Below are 23825 nucleotides of genomic sequence, written 5' to 3'. Positions count from 1 at the left end.
TTCCTTGATCTTTTGAGATCCAAGAGTTTATTGTACAATAAAAACATACAGTAACTTTCTGAACTCAAAATGTCCTCAGTAAAAGGAAACAAAACATTTATTAAAACTAAGCTGATGAAATGGCCAAACCGTGTGCTGTTTCTGGATGTGTGTAGCACCTGCCGCTCTGCATATCATTTTGAAGGATAACTAGGGTAACACTTGTTTTGGATTTGTTAACATTAGTTAATGCACTGTGAACTAACATGAAAAAACAGTGAAAACACATTATTTTCACATTGTTGCAGCTCCTCTCTTCTCAGTCTGTCAGTAACGCTCTGTTTAGTTCCTGATTTTATGAAGTGTCCGAAAAGCTCAGTGTGCTCTGATTGGTCAGCTGGACCAGTGTAATGTGATTGGTCAACCGCTTCAAGCGTGTTTCGGAAATGTCCCGCCCCTTACCATTACAGCGTTAGATCCGGGGAATGGCAACAACACACTACTGACTAACTCAACCAGGCCTCGCCACCTTTTTTGTGTATGCCTTGTGCGGGAATTGTTCAAATGAGGAATATTGTGACGTGTTCGTTCCCAGAAGAAAACTCAAGACTACAATGGAGACGTTTCAGGGAGTTCAGAAACAGTGACACTGATATAGACAATAACTCATTTTGGAGTGACTTTGTGCTTTACAGATTTTTTTTTATGCTTAAGCATAATAGGTCATCTTTAAACTGGGATAGGAGAAAGTATTTTAATCACACATCACCTTTCGAGAAGAACCTTTATTGTTTCCCTGATCACTTTTGTGATAGCTTTCAGCCATAAAGTGCTCCACTAACAGTCTTGGAATTTAACAAGGCTATGAAAAGATGAAGAGCACCATTGTCTGTTATTCAAATGAAAATGAACTGAAAAGAAACCTACCCGTTTTATTATGGGATCCATCTCGGCTCAGAAGCTCCAGACATTTGTACTGAGACTGAGTCATGATCAGTCTCTCTCCCTCCACTGCCATCAAGACAGGAGTAAGGGATAAGTCAGCGCTGGGGTCTGTTTTTGTCTCTGTTGTTCCAGCCTTTGTTACATTCTGCAAAGAGAGATGAACTTGACCACAGCAGCAAGGTTGAAAATTCAGTATTTAAAGATCTGGCTCTCATTTAATTCACGAGGTGGAATTTAAATCGAATTGGGGATGTTAAATTGGAATTTAAATGAGAATGACATGTCTCAAATTCAAATATATTCACACAGTCACACGTAAGGTTTGGAACAAAACATGAACTAAATTTTTTCACTAAATATAGATACATTTTGCCCATTTATTCCCTGATTTGCAGAAAACAATTTGATAAAAAAAATCAAATCAAAATAAATTACAGCAAAAACACATCGATTTCAAATAGCTTTATGAAATAAATATTGACAACATAATTTGAGGTATCTTGGGAAATTACGTGTTCTTCAACACTGGTGCATAAAATAAGTTAATTAATTTAATTTGAAGGAATTATATATAAATTAAATACAAATTACTAGAACTAACATTTCCAACACTGACTATTATCTAATATGTTTATGAGTAATTTATACTAAAATGTATAATATACAATAGTGGCCAAAAGTGATGTCCGGACTAGGAAAATTGACATTTTCACTTTATTCCAAATATTTAAAAAATATTTGTTAAAGATTTTGCATAGTTGTCTTTGGAGTCAATTGTTTTATTTGTGATAACCCAATGAAACATGCCAAAATTGTGTGACAATTTTTGGCCAGGCCGTCATACAAAGAAATGATGAACACATGCAAAAACAAGAGAGAACCAACAAAATATTAATAAATTATTATGTTGTAGTCAGTGTATGCTTTTTCCTGTGAGCTTTTTTTTAATGGATTTTTTTATTGCATAATAAAATTAATCCTGTAGCTGTAGTCTGCCTCTTTTTTGGCAAATAATTTTGTCAGATAAATCACTAAACGTTCTTCCCTCATATTTGAAATATAATATATAAATATAATATTTTTCCTCGTATTTTGATGGATTAATCAAACTTGTAGGGTCATAAAAAACAAATATACCCTCCAGACGTCACTTGTTTTGGCCACTACTGTGAATCTATCCAGTTATATGCGTTTCTTTAAATGTTATTCCGTTTTCTTCTTCCTTACAATTCTGCACTGTTTTCTGCCTCAATTCAAAGTCAGGAATTAGACTGGGATTTAAAAGTCATTCTGTGTTCATTTCCGAATGGCACACAACACCATAAACACCTCTATTTTTCCCCCTGCGACCTCAAATGCACACCTACTCAGTTCTGAGGACATCACATGGGCACTTGACATTTGAAAAGGTATGATTTTACACAAAAGAACCAACAGAAACATTCCTCCGCTCATATCAGTATTGTAAAAAGATAAGAAATCCTTCACAGACGTACGGATGCCTTTCTAGAAGAGCTATAGGGATAAAGCTTTACCCACAAAGACAGGCTTGATATCAAAATTCAAAGCGCATCTCTAACCATTGTGTCACCAGTATGAGTCATCTTATATTCAATGGGAAGTCAAAGAGACAATTCAAAAGTACTTTACCTTTTTTCCCCTTTTAGACACCTCACAGTAATGAACTCTACATTCATTTACGACTGAAACTTTGATGTTTTTGTGCAGAGATCTTTACTTTGGCAGAACCTCTCAAACCCACCTTCTCATTACTGCCATTAAACAAACTGAGAAAAGCCTTTGGCAGCTTTTTTAGTGCTGTGCGTCTGTCTTACCTGCACGCAATAACGCATTTACAACACCGAATTCATCTGTGAGCTTTCTGATGTCCCATGTAGCAGTTTAGCAGCCGTACATATGATGTCACTCCAAACTTTGAAGTAAATGACGTCATACATACGACCACCAGGCCACCACCCAAGTCAGTCAGGAAAACCATTTGTCCTTCAATGGGAAGTGGATGTCAAGAACGAATAAAATCATGTTTCAAAAACTATAATTTTATCTTTAAAGTCCTACAGGAAAAAAAGTATAGTCATTTTAGACCAATTTTTTTACACTTATTAAAGGGCACCTATTATGCAAAATTCACTTTTACATGGTGTTTGAACATAAATGTGTGTTGGCAGTGTGTGAGCAAAACCACCCTAGAATGATAAAAATCCACCCAGTGTTTTTTTACAATCTCAATAAATCATAAGCACTGTCTCAGAATGAGCTGTTCTAAGATTCTATGCAATGTGACGTAGAACTGCACAAGCCCCGCCGACGTGGTTTGATTGACACTGTGGTTTTTGCATAGACCCCGCCCCTCTGTGTTTCAACGACAGCCGGTAATGTCTCCTAAGAAATGTAGGTGTTCTGTTGTGGGATGTAAGAATGGACATAGTAGTCTTCACTTACTTCCGACATCAGAGCCACTGAAAACGCAGTGGATGAATTTTATTTATGAAGGAAAGGCGCCACAAAATTCCTAAATACATTTATGTTTGCGCGAATCATTTTCTGACTGACTGTTTTGTGAACGAGGGTCAATTCAAAGCAGGTCTTGCTTCAAAGTTAATCCTCAAGTGTGGATCGTTGCCTATACTGTTCGCGATCCAACGTCACCTCCAGAAGAAGTAAGTGTGTTTTATGATTTTTGAGCAAATAGTCAACAAATTTATTTATCAAAATTAATCTAAAGCTATTTATTGTCGTCGTCGTAGGATGTCTGTGTATATAATTTAAACCTTGTTTGTATAGTGTGTAACCACACGTTTATAAATATATTTTTTAAAGATATTGTATTAAAAACTGTGTATGTTTTCGGTAAAGACAAGACATCAAAATTGCTATGTTTATACAAAGGCCAAACGTTATCACAGTATTTGTGTGTGTGTAGTTTCAAAAAATTGCGCGAACGTTATCACAGTTTGTGTGTGTGTGTTGCACATCCATAATTGCAAAGGGGACGCGATTAAAACTCTATAAGTACATAAATGTATCAAATAACCATTCCGAGACGTCCTGGTCCATTCTCATTCGTGTTTCTTCTGCCGGAGTCTCTTCATCATCTGGGTCTGATTCCGGTTCCGATTCCATACAGAACAGCGGGTCTCTCACTCTCAGCCATTCTGCTTCTACCGACTGTTTATTGCCATAGGTATGCAAATTATTTTTTTTAAGTTACGCCCTCATCCAAAAGCAGGGCGGGGATATGCAGCTCATTTACATTTAAGGTGGTACACACCAAAACAGCTCTTTTTAAAAAAGGCCCCAAAAATGACATTTTCAAATGGTTATAATAAATTAACTGTGGGGGGTATTTTGTGCTGAAACTTCACAAATACAATCTGGGGACACCCAAGACCAATATTAGGGGCATAATAGGTGCCCTTTAATACCAATCCACACTCTTGCTCTCAGTTTTTGCTGTTCAGTCTAGCTTTAATTAAATGCCATTTCCCATTATACTTGCATAATGTTACATGCTATTCTGCAAGCTCATTACTTTTCCACTAAGTTAGATTTATTCACAGTCATGGGAAAGCTACTTCAAAGTCAAAAATAAACAGAGAGGACTTATTATTATATTAATGTGCACATACAATTAGCAAAGTAGGCTATTGGCTTGTTTGTGAGTTGCGGTGATACTATAGTGCTAATGTACTACACGCAGAGGGCCTCATATGCTCCCATTTCATCATTCTGACACGGAGCCAGCTGCTCTGATACCAGCATTGGTGGAGCCACCATTTCATGCCTCAAGAGTTCTGCGGGTTTTCAGGTCACCTCCGCTTGTAATTACCAAACTGGAGCAATTAGTGAGTAATGTTTTTTTTTTTCTTTTTTTTCTAGTGGATAGTGAGGGTGGGGTAATCAGGAAAGAATCATCCAATGAAAGTTTACAACAAAAAAAAAAACACTAAAATTGAGTGGCCAGGAAAAGGTGCACGTTTTAGCAATTGCAAGTTCAAATGGGTAAAATGTCGAATTCTAAATACAATAATGTATTTTAGGCTAATTTCACAAATGCATTACATTGAACAAACAATGAATGCGATGTTATGGTCCACTCACCAAGATAAATGATGTCAAAAGCCATAGGGTCTCTTGCCAACCCATGTTCTCAAATCCTGGCTTTATCTGTAAACACAAAAACATAAAAAAAAACTGTCTGAGAATGCAACACATTGAGAACTCGAAGTTGACAAAAACAATTCCATTCATGCATCCATACATACATCTATGATTTGAGTTTGACTAGAGAAAAGGAAGAAAAAACATAAAAAATAATTCCATTTGTTCCTCATTTGGATGATCCAATGCTGGGAATATTAGATGTCACATGCAGTTCTGGATTGAAAAAATCTACTAGGCATTCTAGATCAACTTCTAATGGTAAATTTTCCATTTTAGTAGACAGATCCTATATGACTGATTTAGTAGACACTTCCTATATCCTTGATTTGAATCACTCGTGTCACATGCATTACTCAGGGTAAACTATAATTTACACAGTCATATATTGAGTTGCAGTTCCTTGTAACATTACCAGCCATTGCTGAGTAATTCAATTTTATTTACTTGCCAAAGTCAATTTATTGTCTCATTTGGCTCTTGGCAAGTGTAAATTTTGGTCCCTGAGTATGATATATCAAGACTCATGTCAAATCTGCTTTCATTAGCCCTCAGTGCCATGTAACATTTTTATATGTAGTAGGTCAAACCATCTCTGCCAACGGACCAACAACATGCTAACAAGTTCAACTACTGTATTCTCTACTCTATCAGCACTTTATCAACAGAAAATGCAATGGCAGTAAAGCAGAGAGGGGGGTGAGAAAGAGCTGCTGAGAGCCAGTTTGTCTCCTGTGTAACTGGGGTTCAGAATGTTTGCTCTCAACACCTCTCTTTAGATCACAGTGGGGGTATTTCTCTGATAGACAGACAGAAAGATACCAGGAATAGCAACTGAACCTCTGGATCCACTCAACGGTGTTGACAATACCTCTTATCAGCAGCCAGTTTTCCACAGACTATGGGGTTTGAGTGCTGAATTATTAGGATGTGGTTATTACTGTATGTACCGCCTCAGGCCTCTTACTATGTTCTGTCACGACACATATAACGTTCAGAGAAGATATTTAGCTGAAATATTACTCTGGTTTTCTTTCCGAGCTGGAGGATTCCAAACAAAAACAGACCATTATTTTAAGAACAAATAAGAACAGCCTGAATCAATTCAACTCCTTATGCAACCGATTGTTGGGGCATGCAGTCCAATGCCTTTAAAATGCAGTCATGCATCCCTTCAGGTGGAAGAAAAGTTGCCATATTTAGCCTTTACAAAGCAGCATGCAGTTAGGTTCTGTCAAAGTTAACACATGAACATATGAAACTACCGTTGAAAATCCATCATTTACTCACCCTCGAGTTGTTCATACAGGTTTGGAACAACTTTAGGGGGAGTAAGAGATGACAAAATTTTCATTTTTGGCTGAATTATCCCTTTAGGGATCAATTTAAGGTTCAATTAGTTAAAATGAGTTAACTGCATTAGTTAACACAAACTCGAAAAATAATTCTAAAGCATTTATTAATCTTAGTTAATGCTATTGTTAAAATCAAAATTACTGTTAATGTTATTTAATGAACCTAAGCTAACATGAACTAAAAATTAATAGTTGTATTTGTATTATCTAACATTAACAGATATTAATAAATACTGCGACAAATGCATTGCTCATTGTTATTTAATGCATTAACATGTAAATGGTTTCATTTTGTTCTGTGTCATTAAAAAAAAAAAAAAAAGAGAAAATTGGAACTGTTGTTAGCATCATGTTCTCACACACACATTGTTTTTCTGTCTCGCTTGGGACTTTTTATTGTGTTCTGTGGTTTTTATACTGATCTAATGACTTTTCTGCATTTTTATTCAGACATTACAAGCGTGTGTGTGTTTTCTGTGTAGGCACTAACACTAACCCTAACATCCATGTTGGCAATTTATGGTTTTACCATCCTCGTGGGGGCATTTGGGTCGCACACACACTCACACACACAGCCCACAAGTCCCTAGCGGACCATGCATTTCTCAGTAAACGGGGTAAGACATTGTTTACAGATTATTTATTTATATACCAAACCCAGACGGAACGTTTAACAAAAGTCATTTGTGTTCTCTTCGTATGATGAAATTCAGTTATCACTGAAGCTATTTCCTATGCACCCATGCAATTTTTCTAAGGAAATTAAAGTAAATAAACCAGATCATTGGAGCACATTACAAGAAAATACTATTTCAGTTTTGTCAACATTAAAATGTCTCAATGTTTAACTCAATGTGTTACTTGCCGGTTCGTTGTAATTATATGTGAAATTTAATTCTTAGTTAAAATTGTTTAAAAGTAAATTCTACACCAAAAAATGTCAATATGCATTTTTTAAATGAGGGAGACAAGTAAAGTCACTGTTGCATATATATGTTTCCTTCCGGTGTCAATTTACAGATATGAAGATGTATTCTGCTTTGAGTGTCATCCAAACCCAGTAATTGCACATTATTTAATTTTCTTTCCTTAAAAAAGAAACTATCCCAGCTAACAATTTTTGGTTCCCATAACGTTAGTTTTTGGTACCCAGAACATTCTCAGAATGTTAGTTTATGGTTCCCAGAACGTTATTTTTTATGGTAACCACCCAGCAACGTTCTGGGAACGTTATTTTATTGTTACATAAAAATAAAACCAAAAAAGAACGTTCCCCTAACGTAAGTATTTGGTTCCCAAGAAAATAACCAAAAAATAACATTAAGGGAACGTTCTGTGTTAAGCCCTATTCTGATGTGACAAAACACCTTGAAAATTCATTATGAACACTGAATAGCCATCTAGCCATTTTTAGATATGAGCACACGGCCATGTTCGGGCTGTGGTCAGTTGCACAGGATGAAGAGGGACAAATCTGGCTCGCTTTGCTCTCTAGTCATTGTTTCCCAGATAGCAGGAGGTCTTAGGATGGAACTTAGCCAAGATAGAAATAGAGAATGGAGAAAAAGGAGAATGGATGAACTCCATATAAGTTCTGGTCATTAGCCAAGATGTTCCTCTGTGAGGATGAATTAAAGCTTTTCTAAGTAAGCAAGACTGAAGACTAAAACGTTATTTCTGGAATAAAAAAAAAAGAATTATTAATGAAGACAGACATTTTTTATGAAAGCTTTTTTAGAATGAAGGATGCTTTCTTCCCTTAACAGCTTTCAGAAATATTAATAAGGTTTGTTTGGGAAAATTACTTTTAATCCTTTAGTGACCACAAAACCCAAATCCTCTGTGACAACTTCCTTAAAGCTCCATAAAATGGCTTAGTGAGGACTGATATATATATAATAACCAATTATTTAACATAATCTCTGAAATACTTCATTCTTATTGAAGCTTTCAGCTTTGAAATCTCTTTAATGACCACTAAACTGTTTCAGGTCCCATGATGCTCATGCAATTTCTTTTTTCAACAAAAATTATATTTTATTTATAAAACGCCTTTCTCAAGTTCAAGGTTGCTTCATACAAACCTTAAGAGATATTGCCAAATACTCTAAAACTGAACCAAAATTATTCATTTCAAACAATATATCACACTATATTAAAATATACAGATTTTAAAGTGCCCCTATTATGCCTTTTTTGGACATTACCTTTCATGTAGTTCACTGGTTGTGAATGTAAAAGGTCGGCAGAGTTTTAAAGATCAAAGTGCACGATAAATGGAGTTATTGTCTCCCAAAAGAAAGAACTGATTCTGAACTGCCTGAAATGAGTCAGTAATTCCAGTCTTACTTCCTAGTCACAAACCTACATAGATGTGTAACTAATTTGCATAATGACGCTGACAGTGAACGACATCTACTTTGACCCGCCCTCAAACCCTGTAGTTGTAGCTGAGGCCTGGAAGAGTTTGGTTTGTGTTGTCGACATCTCAAGATGATGCTGTTTTCAGCGCTGCGAATGCAAATCCATTTATATGCACTTCCAAAGGATAAGATTGATACAGTAAAACCGACGCCATCGTTACTGTTCATATCACTGTGTGCAAGCGCTGAGGAAGCCTCCGGAGCTGAACTTCAGATATGCTAATGAGCATTTCTCTTCAGACATGCACTTTAAGCAGTAGACCGTAGGAACATCTGACCAATCAGAGTAGAGTAGGCTCTCAGAAAGGAGGGGTTTAGAGAGACTGAATTCTTTATTGACCTATTTGAGGCACTTTGAGAAATGAGGTAAAGCTGCAATGTATTTTATATGAAAATTAAAGTGTTTTTTGACCTTGGATGCACGTGAACCTTTTATAGGAGACTTCCAAAACAAAACCTGGAACCTTTAAAATAGCATAATAGGGGCATGTTAATAAAAAAAATTACACTTTCTTAAGGAAATGTGAGTAGTGCTTGTTTGTGCATTACTCACCGCTGTGTTATGGACTGGTTAAATTAAATTAAGGGCATAAATAATTTATCCTACTTTTAACAGGATGAATGTATTGTTTGTAAAAATGTCTTTAGGGAAAGTATCATTTAAGGATACCTTGAGACCACCAAGTTGGTAGAGATTGTAACTCGGACAAAATTGCAGTGTTAAATTTTCATGTATTTAACTTAATTCTTGTACGCTGAGGAGGTTTCAGGGGGCCCATTGGGTGTTTTATTCAATGTTAATTATTAAATCTTCTTTATTAAATTTTATTTTGCAGCTGACTGCATATATACAAATGATGCACTGTATCTACCAGGATAACTAAACCACACCACTTCGTCTGACTTTACTTTTCTCTTTCATTGTACTGCTCTGTGCTCAGAGTTTCTCATCCTAAATGTGGAATGACAAAAATCGTCCAAAAAAAAAAGGAAAAAAAGAAAACTCCCATCAGAACAAAGCTTCTTTCAACTTCTCTATGCCCTCCCATGGGATTGTTCACACAAAAAGATGTATCTCTCTATAAACTATATAGATTTGGGGGGGAAGACAAGTGTGGTCCACATCAATATCCTCTCCCATTTACAAAATAAGGCATAAATGAATTGTGAGCCATTACAGTCAACTGTGACAGAGCACCTCAGTCTCGCCAAAGCACATGGGTATGAACGTGTAGTGCTATTGTGAAATGCTGTCATGACGCCAGGGCATGCAAACGGAGGACTGTTTCTTCCATCTGCCATTAGACCAGCCATTTTACTCACTGTAATATTGAGCTTTCCTGAGAGCATCATTTGTACTCTCAAAATCTGACCTTGTACAATGCATCACGTCAAAAAACTGAAAAATATCTAACCATCTGAAGTACAGCTGAAGCACAAGCGGGTGAGGGAATCTAGGGTGTTTTGGTACATGAGAAGCACAACATTCTGAATCATTAACCCGGCTAATTCTGTCACTGAGCGAGATCCCCCTGAACAGCAATAAGCCATTAGCTGGCTTTAATAGGTGTCATATTTATATAGCAGCAAAATGGACAGGAGTGATATCAAACAAGAGGACAGGAAACTGCACTCAGAGGGATATCCATAATTCAGAGAGCACTTAAAATGCTGTGGAACTGGCGTGTTCTCTGCTCTTCCCAGATTAGGCTCTCAGTGCTGCGTGTACAGCGAACAGTAATGCGAATCAAGTGTAGGCACATACAGGTATCTCCTAAAAATAACGCTTCTTTGGCATTGATGGTTGAACCTTGAAGAATGAAGAGGACCTGATCCATGTAGAACACCACAAAAGGTTCTTCATAGTTAAAAAAAGATTATTTAGATTTGTTAAATGTTCTTCACACTAAGAAAAAAAAGGTTATTTTTTAGAACTGTTCACTATGGATGCTCGTTTCTGCCACAGAAAAAAAAAAAAAAAAACCTAATTGCAACTTTTTATCTCTTAATTCTTAGCCTGGGTTTCCCCATACTGCCTTGAGCAGCGCGATTTTATTCACGCTGCAAGGTAGTCTGGCTACCATGGGCTAATTTTTCCCCTGAAATAGGGAACCAATCACAGAACGGGGAGGGAGCAGCAAGACGATGACGAAGTATATGCGACACACCGAAGCAGTTTGTTTATCTATTGATCCAAAATGACAGACGTAAAAATATATGCAAATTTAGTTTAGCAAGCAAACACATCTACAAAAATATGCCTGTATTTCAAGTTGATAAAATAATTTAAAATCCACATCAGTTTATTTGTGCCGACGCGCCACCCCTCCCAGGATCTATAACGTTACCTAGGCTACTTCCACTTTTAAAAATTCATCATAACCGCGCGCGCGATCTGCTTGCAGTCGTCGAGATGGATGCTGAGGAGTTGAAGAAAAGAATAGCTAGTGGAGATTGTAAAGTTGTCGACAATACGTCATCAAAAATCAAGTCCAGTGTGTGGGAGAAATTTGGAGTTATCTGAAGAAAATATTGTTAAAAGTTTTGCTGCAAACATTTTCGTGTTGGATAGCCGCAAATGTGGAACTTCATCCCTGAGGAAGCACGCAGATAACTGGTAACAAAGCCGTTCTATCGAACGGTATTTTTCATATTTAACACTGTTAGTATGTGTGGTGGGCAGGGCGTGTTTGAACCCAAAATTGTCAGATGTAGGCTAGACGAAATTGCGTGGCATATAGTGGTGTAGCCGCGTCTGTTCGATTTGTGTGGTAACGTTAGCCATGTTCTTCATGTATCGGCCTTTTGACAGCTTCGGCTGAAGTTGTCCTTGTGTTAATTGTCGTGTAATAACTTCTGTATGACCTGGCAATAAACATTTTTGTAAGTGTCTATAATGTGATAGTCTAAACTGATTTTATTTCGGGTACGGGTCGGTTCTATTTTAAGCGGGTCGTGCAGATTTTTATTAGTGCTGCTGTTGGAAAACGGGTCGGGTGCGGATTTACAAAATCGCCCAATAAACGGCTCTGGGCATTCGTAAACCACGCCTCAAATACGAGAAAATGTAGTATCCAGACCACGTCTCAAATTGAGAAAGTGGTCTGACGTTAGCCAGGCTACTTAATTCTGACTTTTTTCTTAGAATTGCGTCACTGTTGCGACTTAACTCAAAATTCGGACTTTTTTCCAGAATTGCGAGTTTATGATATAAACTCACAATTCTGAGAAAAGAAGTCAGAATTGTGATGGGAAAAAACTCAGAATTGCAAGTTGATATCACGCAAATCTGAGAAAAAAGTTGTAAGATGTAAACTCGCAATTGCAAGAAAATCACATTTACCTTTTTTATTTTTTATTCAGTGGCGGCGGAAACAAGCTTCCATAGTTCACTGAAAGGTTCTTGGGAAACCAAAAATGGTTCTTAAATGCCATCACTTTTATGGAGTTGTGGTTTACCTCTTCAATTCAGCTCAATTACACATATTACCCTTTGAGGAAAAGGACGTTGTTTGATGTTTATTGAAAATCCAGACTTGCATTGTTCAGAGATCTGTATTAATTTTATGTCTTGATGTGCAATGAGTTTGTGTACAGTATATTGTATACAATGGTGAAATCTGTCCGCGCTCCAAATGAAATGAAATTCCAATTGTAATAATTCTACAACTGTCAACTGTATTCCATGACAGTCATTTTGAATTGTTGGTTTATGTACCCATGCAAAAGGATGGTGCTTTTTTAGCACCTTGCACCATGAGTTTCACAGTTTAAGCCCCTGTGTTAACACATTTCGAGTTGCTTTTTTTAATGCAAAAATTCATTCCTGCATGAACAACAAAAACGTCATCGTATGATAATTTGTTAATCTGAGATGTAATATGTAATCATACACAAAATAACGCGATCATCAACATTAAACAGCATATAAATCAAAACAGCCTAATGTTACTGAATGAAATGTCGTCCCAGGACGAGCTATAGGACTGTGCAAGCATTAGGGGTGTTGATGGACTCTATCTACTCCATCCATGTTTTGACCATTGTTCTGAATCCCATCTGGATGTAGTCTTTGACAAAAACATGATTTTCTCAGCTTTTTGCTCAAAATGTTGCTTTTTTATGAAACTTACCCACATTCAAGTGTTGATAAATAAAAAAGAATGCATGAAGCTAGAATACAAAGTTTTTTAAAAGCAGAGGCTCTGTTCTTTCTTTTGATATATTGCATGTTCAGATATTCATACAACAAAATATTCTGGGGCCATTCATTTTTTGTGAAAATGGTCAAAAACTCTGGCGGTGGCTGGCGACTTTTTTTAAAACGCTGGCAGGGAAAGAATTAAGGTTCTATATGGAACTATATAGAATACGTAATGCATTCACCTATTTATTTTATTTATTAAATTCAATACTCTGTACAGATCAAACAGTCATTTGAGAATAAAACTACTGTCGTCACTCTCTACCCAGCATTTGCAGGCAATTCACACCCTGTCAAAGAGATACAACTCAATGGCATGTGATAACACACAAATAAACATCATATGAGACGGGAAAGTCTCTTAAGACCTTTTCCTCAGCCTCCCCTCGGGATAAAAGACCGTTAAGAAAATGCCGCAATGGACCTTTATATTCCATCCACGTGCTGCACAATATACCTCTTTACCTGGCAGGAATGACACCTTCAGTTATATGTGTATATTGATTTGTGATTATTCTGCTGCAAACTCCATCATCAGACAGACTCTGCCATGTTCTTCACACAATTTAACCTTAAAAACTGCAGCTGTGTGATTTCACTGAAGGGAAGCCATGCACCTCTTCCCAGGCTCAGCTAGCACCTCCTGATTCATGGCTGTATATATATATATATCTTCTCCAAATCGAGCCCTCTGTTGTGACGAGGTAAGTTAGCACTTAATCCATCTTGGCCATCGAGATTGGAGCCAGCCAAGTGCCACATGTGCTCCAGCTGTTCTTGACACAAACCCAACAGCATGGTTCACAGACACCGGCCAGGTGCGGGAAGACGGCTGGCAGCAAAGCTAAAGGAGAATAAAAGGAAATGGATAGGGGAGGGAGACCGCATGGCTTGTCAGCTCTTGAAAGCAAAATGGCCCCTTTTTTATGGTCCCAGTGTCCCGTCTGCTTTATGAGGGACATACGGAACAAAGCACTGCCACTACGCTGATGATGGATCTCTAATCTTTATGGCCTTCGGAGAGTCAGACAGAGTTTAAAGAGGAGTTTTAAACTGAGTCTCTGTAGCCTCCATCTATCTAGGCCACACGTCTCTCCATCATTCACAACTGCAAATTGGATTTGTACATTGTTTTTCACAGCAAAGAGTGTAAAGAATGTGATACAGGATTCAATTATAAAACTGTCTTCAGTTTTTTTACATAAAAGGTCTGCCTGTCGGAATCTAACTGAGGATCAAGAATGAGAAAGATATACTATATTCATTTAAGTCTATAAATGAGTTCTCTAACAGTCAATACAGGTACATTTACACATCTAAAGTTACATCATTATGCCAGTAGGGGACAACAAGTGACTAGATTTACAAGGGAGTCAGTGAATCATTCACTTAACCGATTCGTTCACAAGACTTAAACAATTGACTATCTTTGTGAGGGACTCATTGAATCATTTACACCAATTCGCTTCACAAAACTGATTTATTCAGGGCAGATACAAGTATTTAGGTGCTTTCCAATTTGCGCACTTACTGTATGCACTATTCTATGCCATTTTATAGTATAAATAGTGCAATTAGTGCGTTCACACTGACAATTCCAAAATTTGCACTTCAAATACTCAGATGATATGCTTATTTAAAAGAAAAAAATGAAAAGCTTTCCTTGCCTGCATACCTGCACGTTAAACTTGATTCTTCACTACAAAGGCAATCAGGCAAATAATAAGAGTAATTTAAGTGTATGAACAATCGTAAATTAAAAATGATTAAAGATGATTAAAGGTTGAATAATTATGTTATGTTAGGAATAATAATATCATACAAATAAATAATCATGAATGCAATCATTAATCTTATTAATAATTCAATAAATGATGATTATTAATAATTCAATACACTTAATTCAATACAAAAAGGGCTCCCACAGGCCCAGGCCAGACACAATATGCCCCAAACAGATCATCTTGACCTCCTCAATGCACTGATATCAGGTTAAAGTCAATTGGCTGGACCAAATTAAGTGATAACCTTGCAGTATGACCGATGTTTCTAGAGAGTGTTTAGTTTGTTCAGTCAATAAACCAGTGATACGCCAGCACACTTACAGTAAGAGTTCTACACTTTATCTCTAACAAAATGGGAAGGTGCAACATCCTCCTCTTCAATTCATGCCATCTGACCTTCTCAGAGAGCCCTTGATTTTTATCTCAGTCGCTCTGACCCCTCTGTTCACAGCATCAGCACACAGAACAGATACGGCTATGGAGCTGTTACTAGGCCACACAAATGCCAGGCTGTCAAGGGGAGAAAATAAGAGCAGGCACAGAGCAATTTTGCAGAGTCAGGCTAAATTTCAAGGCACTTTTATCTGAGATGGCATACTGTGAGCTCATGCATTTTCCTCTCCCTTAGAAAACATGGGACTGGGCTTGCCTCTGGTACCATAAATGCCTTTAAACTCTGGGGGAACATAAAGTAGGACTTAAGTTTCTTAGAGCAGTATTTCCTGCAGAGGCAGACTTTCTCAGAAGAACATTTCCAATCTCATAGCTTAAAAAAGAAGCAAAGCAAGAAGAAGCAGTCACAGTTTAAATAAGGGCAATTAGTCCTGCGTTTGCAGTGTGATTCTGAATGTGATTATCTCACTTCATCCCCATGATGAACTTCCACAAATAACTCACTGTAGAAGCGGAGAACATCGTAAAGGTCACATCAAAGTTTTTGTTATTAGAAATTGAGAATGTTATACTCAGTAATCATAATTACACTATATTCACATCCTTATGGGATGAAATGACTAATTTCACAGTATTTATTAAGATTTATTATTGTTGAAGCATGTACATAATGCAAACATCATCTACAATCTGCATTAAAGGTGCTCTAAGCCAGTGGTTCCCAAACCTGTCCTGGAGGACCACCAACACTGCACGTTTTCTTTTTCTCCCTAGTCAAACACACCTGATTCAACTCATCAGCTCATTAACCCATGTGATAATGAGCTGATGAGTTGAATCAGGTGTGTTTGACTAGGGAGAAAAAGAAAACGTGCAGTGTTGGTGGTCCAACAGGACAGGTTTGGGAACCACTGCTCTAAGCGATGTCACACGTTTTTTAGGCTGAAACATATTTTGTCATATACAGCAAACATCTCCTCACTATCCGCTAGCTGTCTGTCCCCTGAACACACTGTCAAAAAACGCGGTCTCTGTAGACAGCCCAGGCTTCACAAACGGCAAAAAAAATAAAAAATTGGCCCAACCTGGACCACGAAACATAACAAACAGTGTTCCAGCCAATAACCGACAAGAATGATGTGGGGGTGGGGGTTGGGGGGTTAGTGCGCGTGCACATGAAGGGGGATGTGGGGAGTGGAGGAGAGAGAAGAAGTTAGCTAGAGGAGAGATATCCTAGACAACGGCAACGACTAACGTTAGAATTATGTTCTCTTGAATTTTAATATGGGCGAAACACGACCAAAGAGACGATGTTCCGATGAACAAATAGCAAAGAAGATGGAAAATGGTGAAGGAACGCACAAAGTCCCGAATTAACATCGGAAAAGCACGGAAGGGAGGGGGAGGGGACGGGTTTTAGCGTCCAGCGGTTTTAAAAAAAAAGTTGCCAGCCACCACCAGCGTTTTTGACAATTTTCACAAAATGGCCCCCAGAATATTTTGTTGTATGAATATCTGAACATGCAATATATAAAAAGAAAGAACAGTCCCTCTTCTGTTGTATTCAAGTTCAACACTTGAATGTGGGTAAGTTTCATTTAAAAAAAGCAACATTTTGAGCAAAAAACTGAGAAAAACGTGTTTTTGTCAAAGACTACATCAAGATCAGATGCAGAACAATGATCAAAACATAGATGGAGTAGATAGAGACCACACCCCCAAAGATTCACAGTCCTGTAGCTCATTCTGGGTCGACATTTCATTAAGAAATATTAGGCAGTTTTAATTTATATGCTGTCTAATGTTGATGATCGCTTTATTTTACATACTGTAACTGTATGCATATGAGTACATATGATATCGATTGTTTCTGCATCTTCTTCACATGTGTTTTGATCAGGAGATTCAGTACTCTTTTAGAAGATGCGTAATAGCGCCCCCTACTGCATAACAGTGAAAACACAGAAAGCCGGAAATTTCCGTCAATGGTGGGGAAAGAGTTAAGCACATGTTATCAATTTCGCTGAACATCTTTATTATTACCTTATCAGCTGTTTGAATTAATAACGGTTTATTGAAACCTGCAGACTGACAGCTCACCTACAGGCCGGAACAGATAACGAGGGCTTAAAAACTGCAGTGAGAAAAATTAACGAACGCACTTGTGCTTTTAAAACCGTGAACAAAATGAAAAAGAACGCAGGGTGTCGAGACATGTCTTTAAAGTCTGCGGTCTTTGGCTTCATATTTAATAGCGCTCCATTATGATCGCTGTTGATGAGGAGAGTAAAAAAGAAAAAAAAAACAGGAAATGCCACAAAGACAGTAGCCTATTATTTATTTCCTGATTTTTACGAATATTTAGATATTTATGGATGCTTGTTTCCACCAATGAATAATAAATAAATAATAATAATTGCGACTTTTTATCTCACAATTCTGACTTTTTTTCTCACAATTGCGAGATATGAAGTCAGAATTGTGAGAAATAAAGTCGCAATTGCGAGATATAAAGTCAGAATTGCGTGTTATAAAGTCGCAATTCTGGGGAATAAAGTCGCAATTGCGAGATATAAAGTCGCAATTCTGAGAAATAAAGTCGCAATTGCGAGATATAAAGTCGCAATTCTGAGAAATAAAGTCGCAATTGCGAGATATAAAGTCGCAATTCTGAGAAATAAAGTCGCAATTGCGAGATATAAAGTCAGAATTGCGTGTTATAAAGTCGCAATTCTGGGAAATAAAGTCGCAATTGCGAGATATAAAGTCGCAATTCTGAGAAATAAAGTCGCAATTGCGAGATATAAAGTCAGAATTGCACGATATAAAGTCGCAATTGCGTGTTATAAACAGAGGCGGACAGAGTACACAGCTTCATTACTTGAGTAAAAGTACAGATACCCCTTGCTAAATTTTACTCAAGTACAAGTAAAAGTACTACAGTCAGATGTCTACTTAAGTAAAAGTACTGAAGTACTTGTTTTTAAAAGTACTTGAGTATCAAGAGTACAAGAGTACATTTTCTAAATATTGCATTACTACTGCCACAGTGCTTACATTGGTAAACACAGCAAACACTTGAAGCGAAAACTATCATTAACTTGTTCAGAAAATTGAAATAGTCTGGCGAGGTGGGGCCATGGGTTGGCACATTCCCGGGATGGACCTGCTGCGTCTTCATCCATTGTTTCGTCTCTTATCTAAATCTGACCATGGAGTTGACTTTGGCGGAAAGCTGAAGGTGATTGCTGATAGGCTGTCCCAATCAGTGGCGCCTGCACAATCCAATCACATTTGAGAGGGAAACAACAAATAGAGGGTTTCCGAGATTTTTATTTTTTTCGGGTACTCACAGTTATGGATAGAAATGTAGTGGAGTAAAGAGTACAATATTTGCCTCTCAAATTTACTTGAGTAAAGTCATGAGTACTCCCCAAAAATGATACTCGAGTAAAGTACAGATCCCTAAAAATTGTACTTAAGTACTGTACTCAAGTAAATGTACTCTGTTACTGTCCGGCTCTGGTTATAAAGTCAGAATTGTGAGATATGAACTATTCTGAGGTAAAAAAAAAAAAAAAAAAAAAAAAGTCTGAAACTTTATTTCTCAGAATTGAGAGATATAAAGTCCGAATTGCGTGAAATAAAGTCGCAATTGCGTGTTATAAAGTCAGAATTCTGACTTTTTTTCTCGCAATTCTGACTTTATAACACATAATTGTGAGTTTATATCTCGCAATTCTGACATCTTTTCTCAGAATTGTGAGATATAAAGTCCAATTCTAAGGGAAAAAAAGACCCTTTATAGAAAGAAATAAAGTCGCAATTGCGTGTTATAAAGTCACAATTCTGACTTTATATCTCACAATTCTGACTTTATAACACGCAATTGCGACTTTATATCATGCAATTCTGACTTTATATCTCCCAACTGCGACTTTATTTATCAGAATTGCGACTTTATATCTCACAATTCTGACTTCATATCTCGCAATTCTGAGAAAAAAAAAGTCACAATTCTGACTTGATATATCGCAATTGTGAGAAAAAAAGTCCGAATTGTGAGATAAAAAGTCACAATTATTATTATTTATTTATTATTCAGTGGCGGAAACAAGCTTCCATAGATATTTGCACTGAAAAACAAGAAGAAAAAAAAAAAATACTAAGAAAACCATTTTTGCAGTGTGTCCAATCAGTTGGAATTTTTTTTTATTATACACATATTACACACATTAGTCAAATAGGCTTAATTAGCAAAATGTAATGATATATTTATATTATATAATATATATAAATATATATATATATTTCAATAATATATATATTTATTACAAATTATACATTTGTGTTGAATTTCTTTAAAGTGAAAAGTATTTGTGTAAATGAATGATTAATGATTCACGTGACCTAATGAACCGAAATACGCCCAACCAATGGGAATATTATACATTTTAATTCAGGGATGTGAGATTGGAAAATTTTTGCAATGATGAGCTCCTTTTTCTGAACCTGTCGTCATATCTGAACCAGGACAACGGTTCACCTGCACTCATTTATTGCTGACTTGAGTTCACATTTGATAATTGTAATCAGGAATATTTGAGTCTCTTTGAAAATGAAGTTGACCCATTTATATTTCAATCTGGCAGACTGTCAAATATTAAGTAACATTTCTCTCTCTGAGGCTGTGGTTCACTGTGGGCGAGCGCAATGCAAACAAATGAGAATTAAACTTTGATTATCTGTGTGAAGCAGTCTCACATCTCTGACAGTTTTGACATTTTCACTGACCTTAACTGGCTTCTTCCATCTGATAAAAATGACTTCTATTTCATAGATATGCACAAGATGGTTTTAACAGCAGGAGGAAAGACAGATGCCGCGCTTTATCTGGCACGTCGTCTTTTTCTGTTTCTGAGTATTCATTCAATCATTTTCATTCAGGTTGCTAGAATTTTACATTTCAGCTGTCAAGAAAAATGAACTGTTTTTTGTTTTCCAGACGTAGGCGGAATGCAGAATAACAGGATTTTCAGGATTTTGAGTGACGCCTTGAGTAGTTTTTAACACATTTTTCCTGATTTTACATCACAATTAGACAAACCGTGGAGGAAAGACAAGCTATAACTTTATTACTGAGAAGGTCAAACATGTTTTCTTTAATAGCTTTGGAAACAGCGGGGACTCTGCTTGCTCCAGGTGATTAAACTGACTGCAAGATATATAGAAATATGGAATATAAGTAATACGGATGTGCTCAACAGTAATGGCGATATAAATTGGTTCGACGCGGTGGGGCTTTACAAACACTGTTGGAAAAGAAAAGACCCTCTTTGTGAACACAGGTATGAAAAACCCATGGTAATCCCAACACTAAATCTGTACAGAGGCATTGAAAAAGTTAAATTGGCAATGGATACGGTTTGGTTAATGGAACAAACATTAACTCTATAAATCAGATAATGGGGCACGACCAGCAAAATAGCTTTCTGGGAGCAGACAGACAAGGCACATCACAGGCAGTCAATGGAGGCAGATAAATCAAACACAAAGTAATGCTTAATGACTCCAAATTTGCTCTGTTTTTCTCCTTATTTTCCAAGCATGGAAAATCGTTCATGCAGTGATATGAACAATAATAGCTTCACATAGTATTTAGAAGCCATACTCCATACTGTACACCTCCTGTGGGTTTAAATCTACGCAATGTACAATTACCACACAAATCAAGTCTAACGCAGCTCTAATCTTGTTTGTGACTTTCCATTAAATGTCATGGAGAAAAAGCACATACTGTAGCTACAAAACGCCACTTCATATGCTAATTTCTAGGGGTTTGTCTATCAGATATGAATGGGAAAAAATAGGACTGTTGGCAGGAATCTATAGGAAACTGAATGTGCATTATTCCACTGCTTTGCTGGCTCGTGTAAATCAGTTTACAAGCAAAGCTTCTTTTTTTTTCTTTTTTTTATCAGACATTCAATCAAAGCCTGCAATGCAATTTGGGATTTTTCCATCATAGGGGTATTTATTTATACTTAGTCACTGTGTTTTTACTGATCAGATAAAACAAATGCATGGCGTTCGTCCACGTGCAGTACGTGAACCTCCTCACAAATGGATGAGATAGATGGAAGGGGCAGCCAAAAAATGGGTTGCCAATTGGGCCCAAAAATGTTGCTGTCCGTCACTGCAGTCAACAATACTTTTGCATATATTAGGGGAATCAAAGATAAATCAATTGTATCGATTTGCAGAGACAGGTGTATTTGAAATGTGCACACCCAAAAAGGCCCTAATGTTCTTCTGGTCAAGCGATAAAACACATCATCCCTCATTTAGCAGTAGTTACGCAACAGTGACCCTGTTAATACCAGTTATTAACGTCAGTCTTCCGTGAGACGATCACAAGTGGTCAGGCGAGACAGGTGCACTTTTTGAATGGACTACAATTCATCATGTGAATAAGTGTTGTGCGTGTTTCTGTACAAGCCTTTAAATTGTTCAGTTTAAAGGTACACACTTAAAGCACGTTTCAGCGCAGTGGTTGATTGACAGGTGACTCGCCACATTACCATTATGATGGGATCACATGCGTTTTTGACTACCTCTGAAGGTGGTTTGAGTGTATTGGATTGAATTACAACATTTATGAATTACAACCATTTAAGTTTAGATCTATGCTCCAAAAGGTGAGTGACAGCTGACATATCAGGGTTTTGCTTGACAGTGCTAACATCTTCTATCAATAACATGATCAACCCAAAGAAATCTAATTTATATGTTAGCTTATTTCATGGATTTGGTCCTACAACGAAATGTTTCTCCTTTCTCACAGTCACATACAGTACAAAGTTTTGTTTCTAGAAAAAAATGTTTACTGTTGGTATTCATTATTTTATTTGTATTTTTTGTATATATATATATATATATATGTGTGTGTGTGTGTGTGTGTGTGTGTGTGTGTGTGTATATATATTTAATTCATGCACTCCTTGATTTAATTAACTTTTCACCCTAATTCAAGAACATATAAATTGAATAGAATATAATTACATGCTGTATATAAATTATGTAAGTATGTTATGTCTTAATTCAGTCGATCCGGTTAATGTGCATTTTTAACATACAACATACAATGTTTTCACCACATGAATTATATAAATAATTTTTAGTCTTTATCAACAGCCAACTATGAGGTTAAAAATAAAGCCTGCACAGCTGTGTCTGTCTGTGCCTGCTGAGAAAATGTGCTGCTGGTCCTCCAGAGAGTCACAACTGGCAGCAAAGCAACGGAGGAAGCGTTTTAAACCAATAACAAAAAAATATGAATTGCCCCATTTTTAATAAATGAGTGTGTGAATAGGGGGGGGGGGGGGGGATACATTTTTGCTCAAACATCTGAAGGTATTTTGAGCTAATTCCTGTCAATCTCAAATGCAAAGAATAGGCTTATGACTATTGTGTCCTGTTTTGTTTAAAAGGGTGGTATAATGCCCTTTTCACAAGATGTAAAATAAGTCTTTGATGTCCCCAGAGTGTGTATGTGAAGTTTTAGCTTAAAATACTCCACAGATATTTTTATATAGCATGTTAAAATTGTCACTTTTTGAGGGCGAGCAAAAACACATCGTTTTTGTGTCTGTCCCTTTAAATGCAAATGAGCTGCTGCTCCCGGCACAGAGGGCGGAGCTTCAAGAGCTTGCACTCACACGGACATGCACTGAAAATTTCAAAAACTTTTAGCCTTTTATATTCAAACTGGAGTCAAACAATGATGGAGAGACTCAAGAAGAAGTGACAACATGTAGAATCCAATGAATGTTTAGTTGATGAATTTATGTAGCTGATGTGTAGTTATCTTCTAGTCATTGATTAGCATATTCTGTCATGATAATCTATGAATCGCATTCCTGGGGGCGGGGTTTATGCAAATGTTAGGGTTAGTGATGTCACTAACCCGGGAGGAAGCTCGTGTAGTCCCTAACAGCCGTTTGTTGTAGTCCTTAAAAAGCAATTTCTTTAAAAGTAAATATCTCCCTTTGCTTTGAACTTTGCAGATGTTGTTTATGCTCAAACAGCAGCATTACACACTAACTAAAGTTAGAAAAGTGAAATCATAATCAACCACCCCTTTAAATTGATTAAATATGTCTTCATCAGTCAATTTTATGATATTCTGATAATAGTCTGTGCATATTATGTAAAGACTAAAATTCCTGTTCAGACACTATAAATACACTATACTCTCTTTTTCCACACTGAGAATTGAGAAGCCAGGAAAAGTTTTGATCATCACATGAAAAGACTTCCTCTGTCTTGAGTCGGTGACTTGGCATTGAAAATGACGCTTGGAAATGTTTGATTCACAGTTTTAAAATACTTGTGTATGCAGTGAAAAGCATCTGGCGCTGTCAGCCTCACTAAACACAATCCTGGAATTAATATATGTTGCAATTTATATAAACAGAATTGTGGAAATATAGGTAGTTCAGCACTATTTGGAAGAGATAATGACGAACAAACAAAGAAATATTTACTTGGGAGAGGTACA

The 23825-nt window shown here is 36.9% G+C and overlaps 1 protein-coding gene across 2 annotated transcripts in view; it reads right to left on the bottom strand.

The window, feature by feature from the left end:
• The window catches only part of calcr (calcitonin receptor), a 52019-nt gene that overhangs the window by 23215 nt on the left and 4979 nt on the right, over positions 1 to 23825 (bottom strand). The window contains exons 2-3 of one of the 2 annotated variants that reach the window (XM_084422603.1): positions 5047 to 5112; positions 907 to 1069 (exon numbers count right to left, since the gene is read on the bottom strand). In XM_084422603.1, coding sequence (XP_084278729.1) covers positions 907 to 1069; positions 5047 to 5091 — 208 coding nt within the window. In that variant the 5' untranslated portion in view covers positions 5092 to 5112. Of the gene's footprint in view, positions 1 to 906; positions 1070 to 5046; positions 5269 to 23825 lie in introns of those variants that run through there. The other variant, XM_084422602.1, reaches the window with a different exon arrangement.

This window comes from Rutilus rutilus, assembly GCF_951802725.1.
Source record: "Rutilus rutilus genome assembly, chromosome: 11".
In the NCBI taxonomy this organism is placed as follows: domain Eukaryota; kingdom Metazoa; phylum Chordata; class Actinopteri; order Cypriniformes; family Leuciscidae; genus Rutilus; species Rutilus rutilus.
Note: the sequence above shows the minus strand (reverse complement) of the source record. Positions and strands in the feature narration are given on the sequence as shown.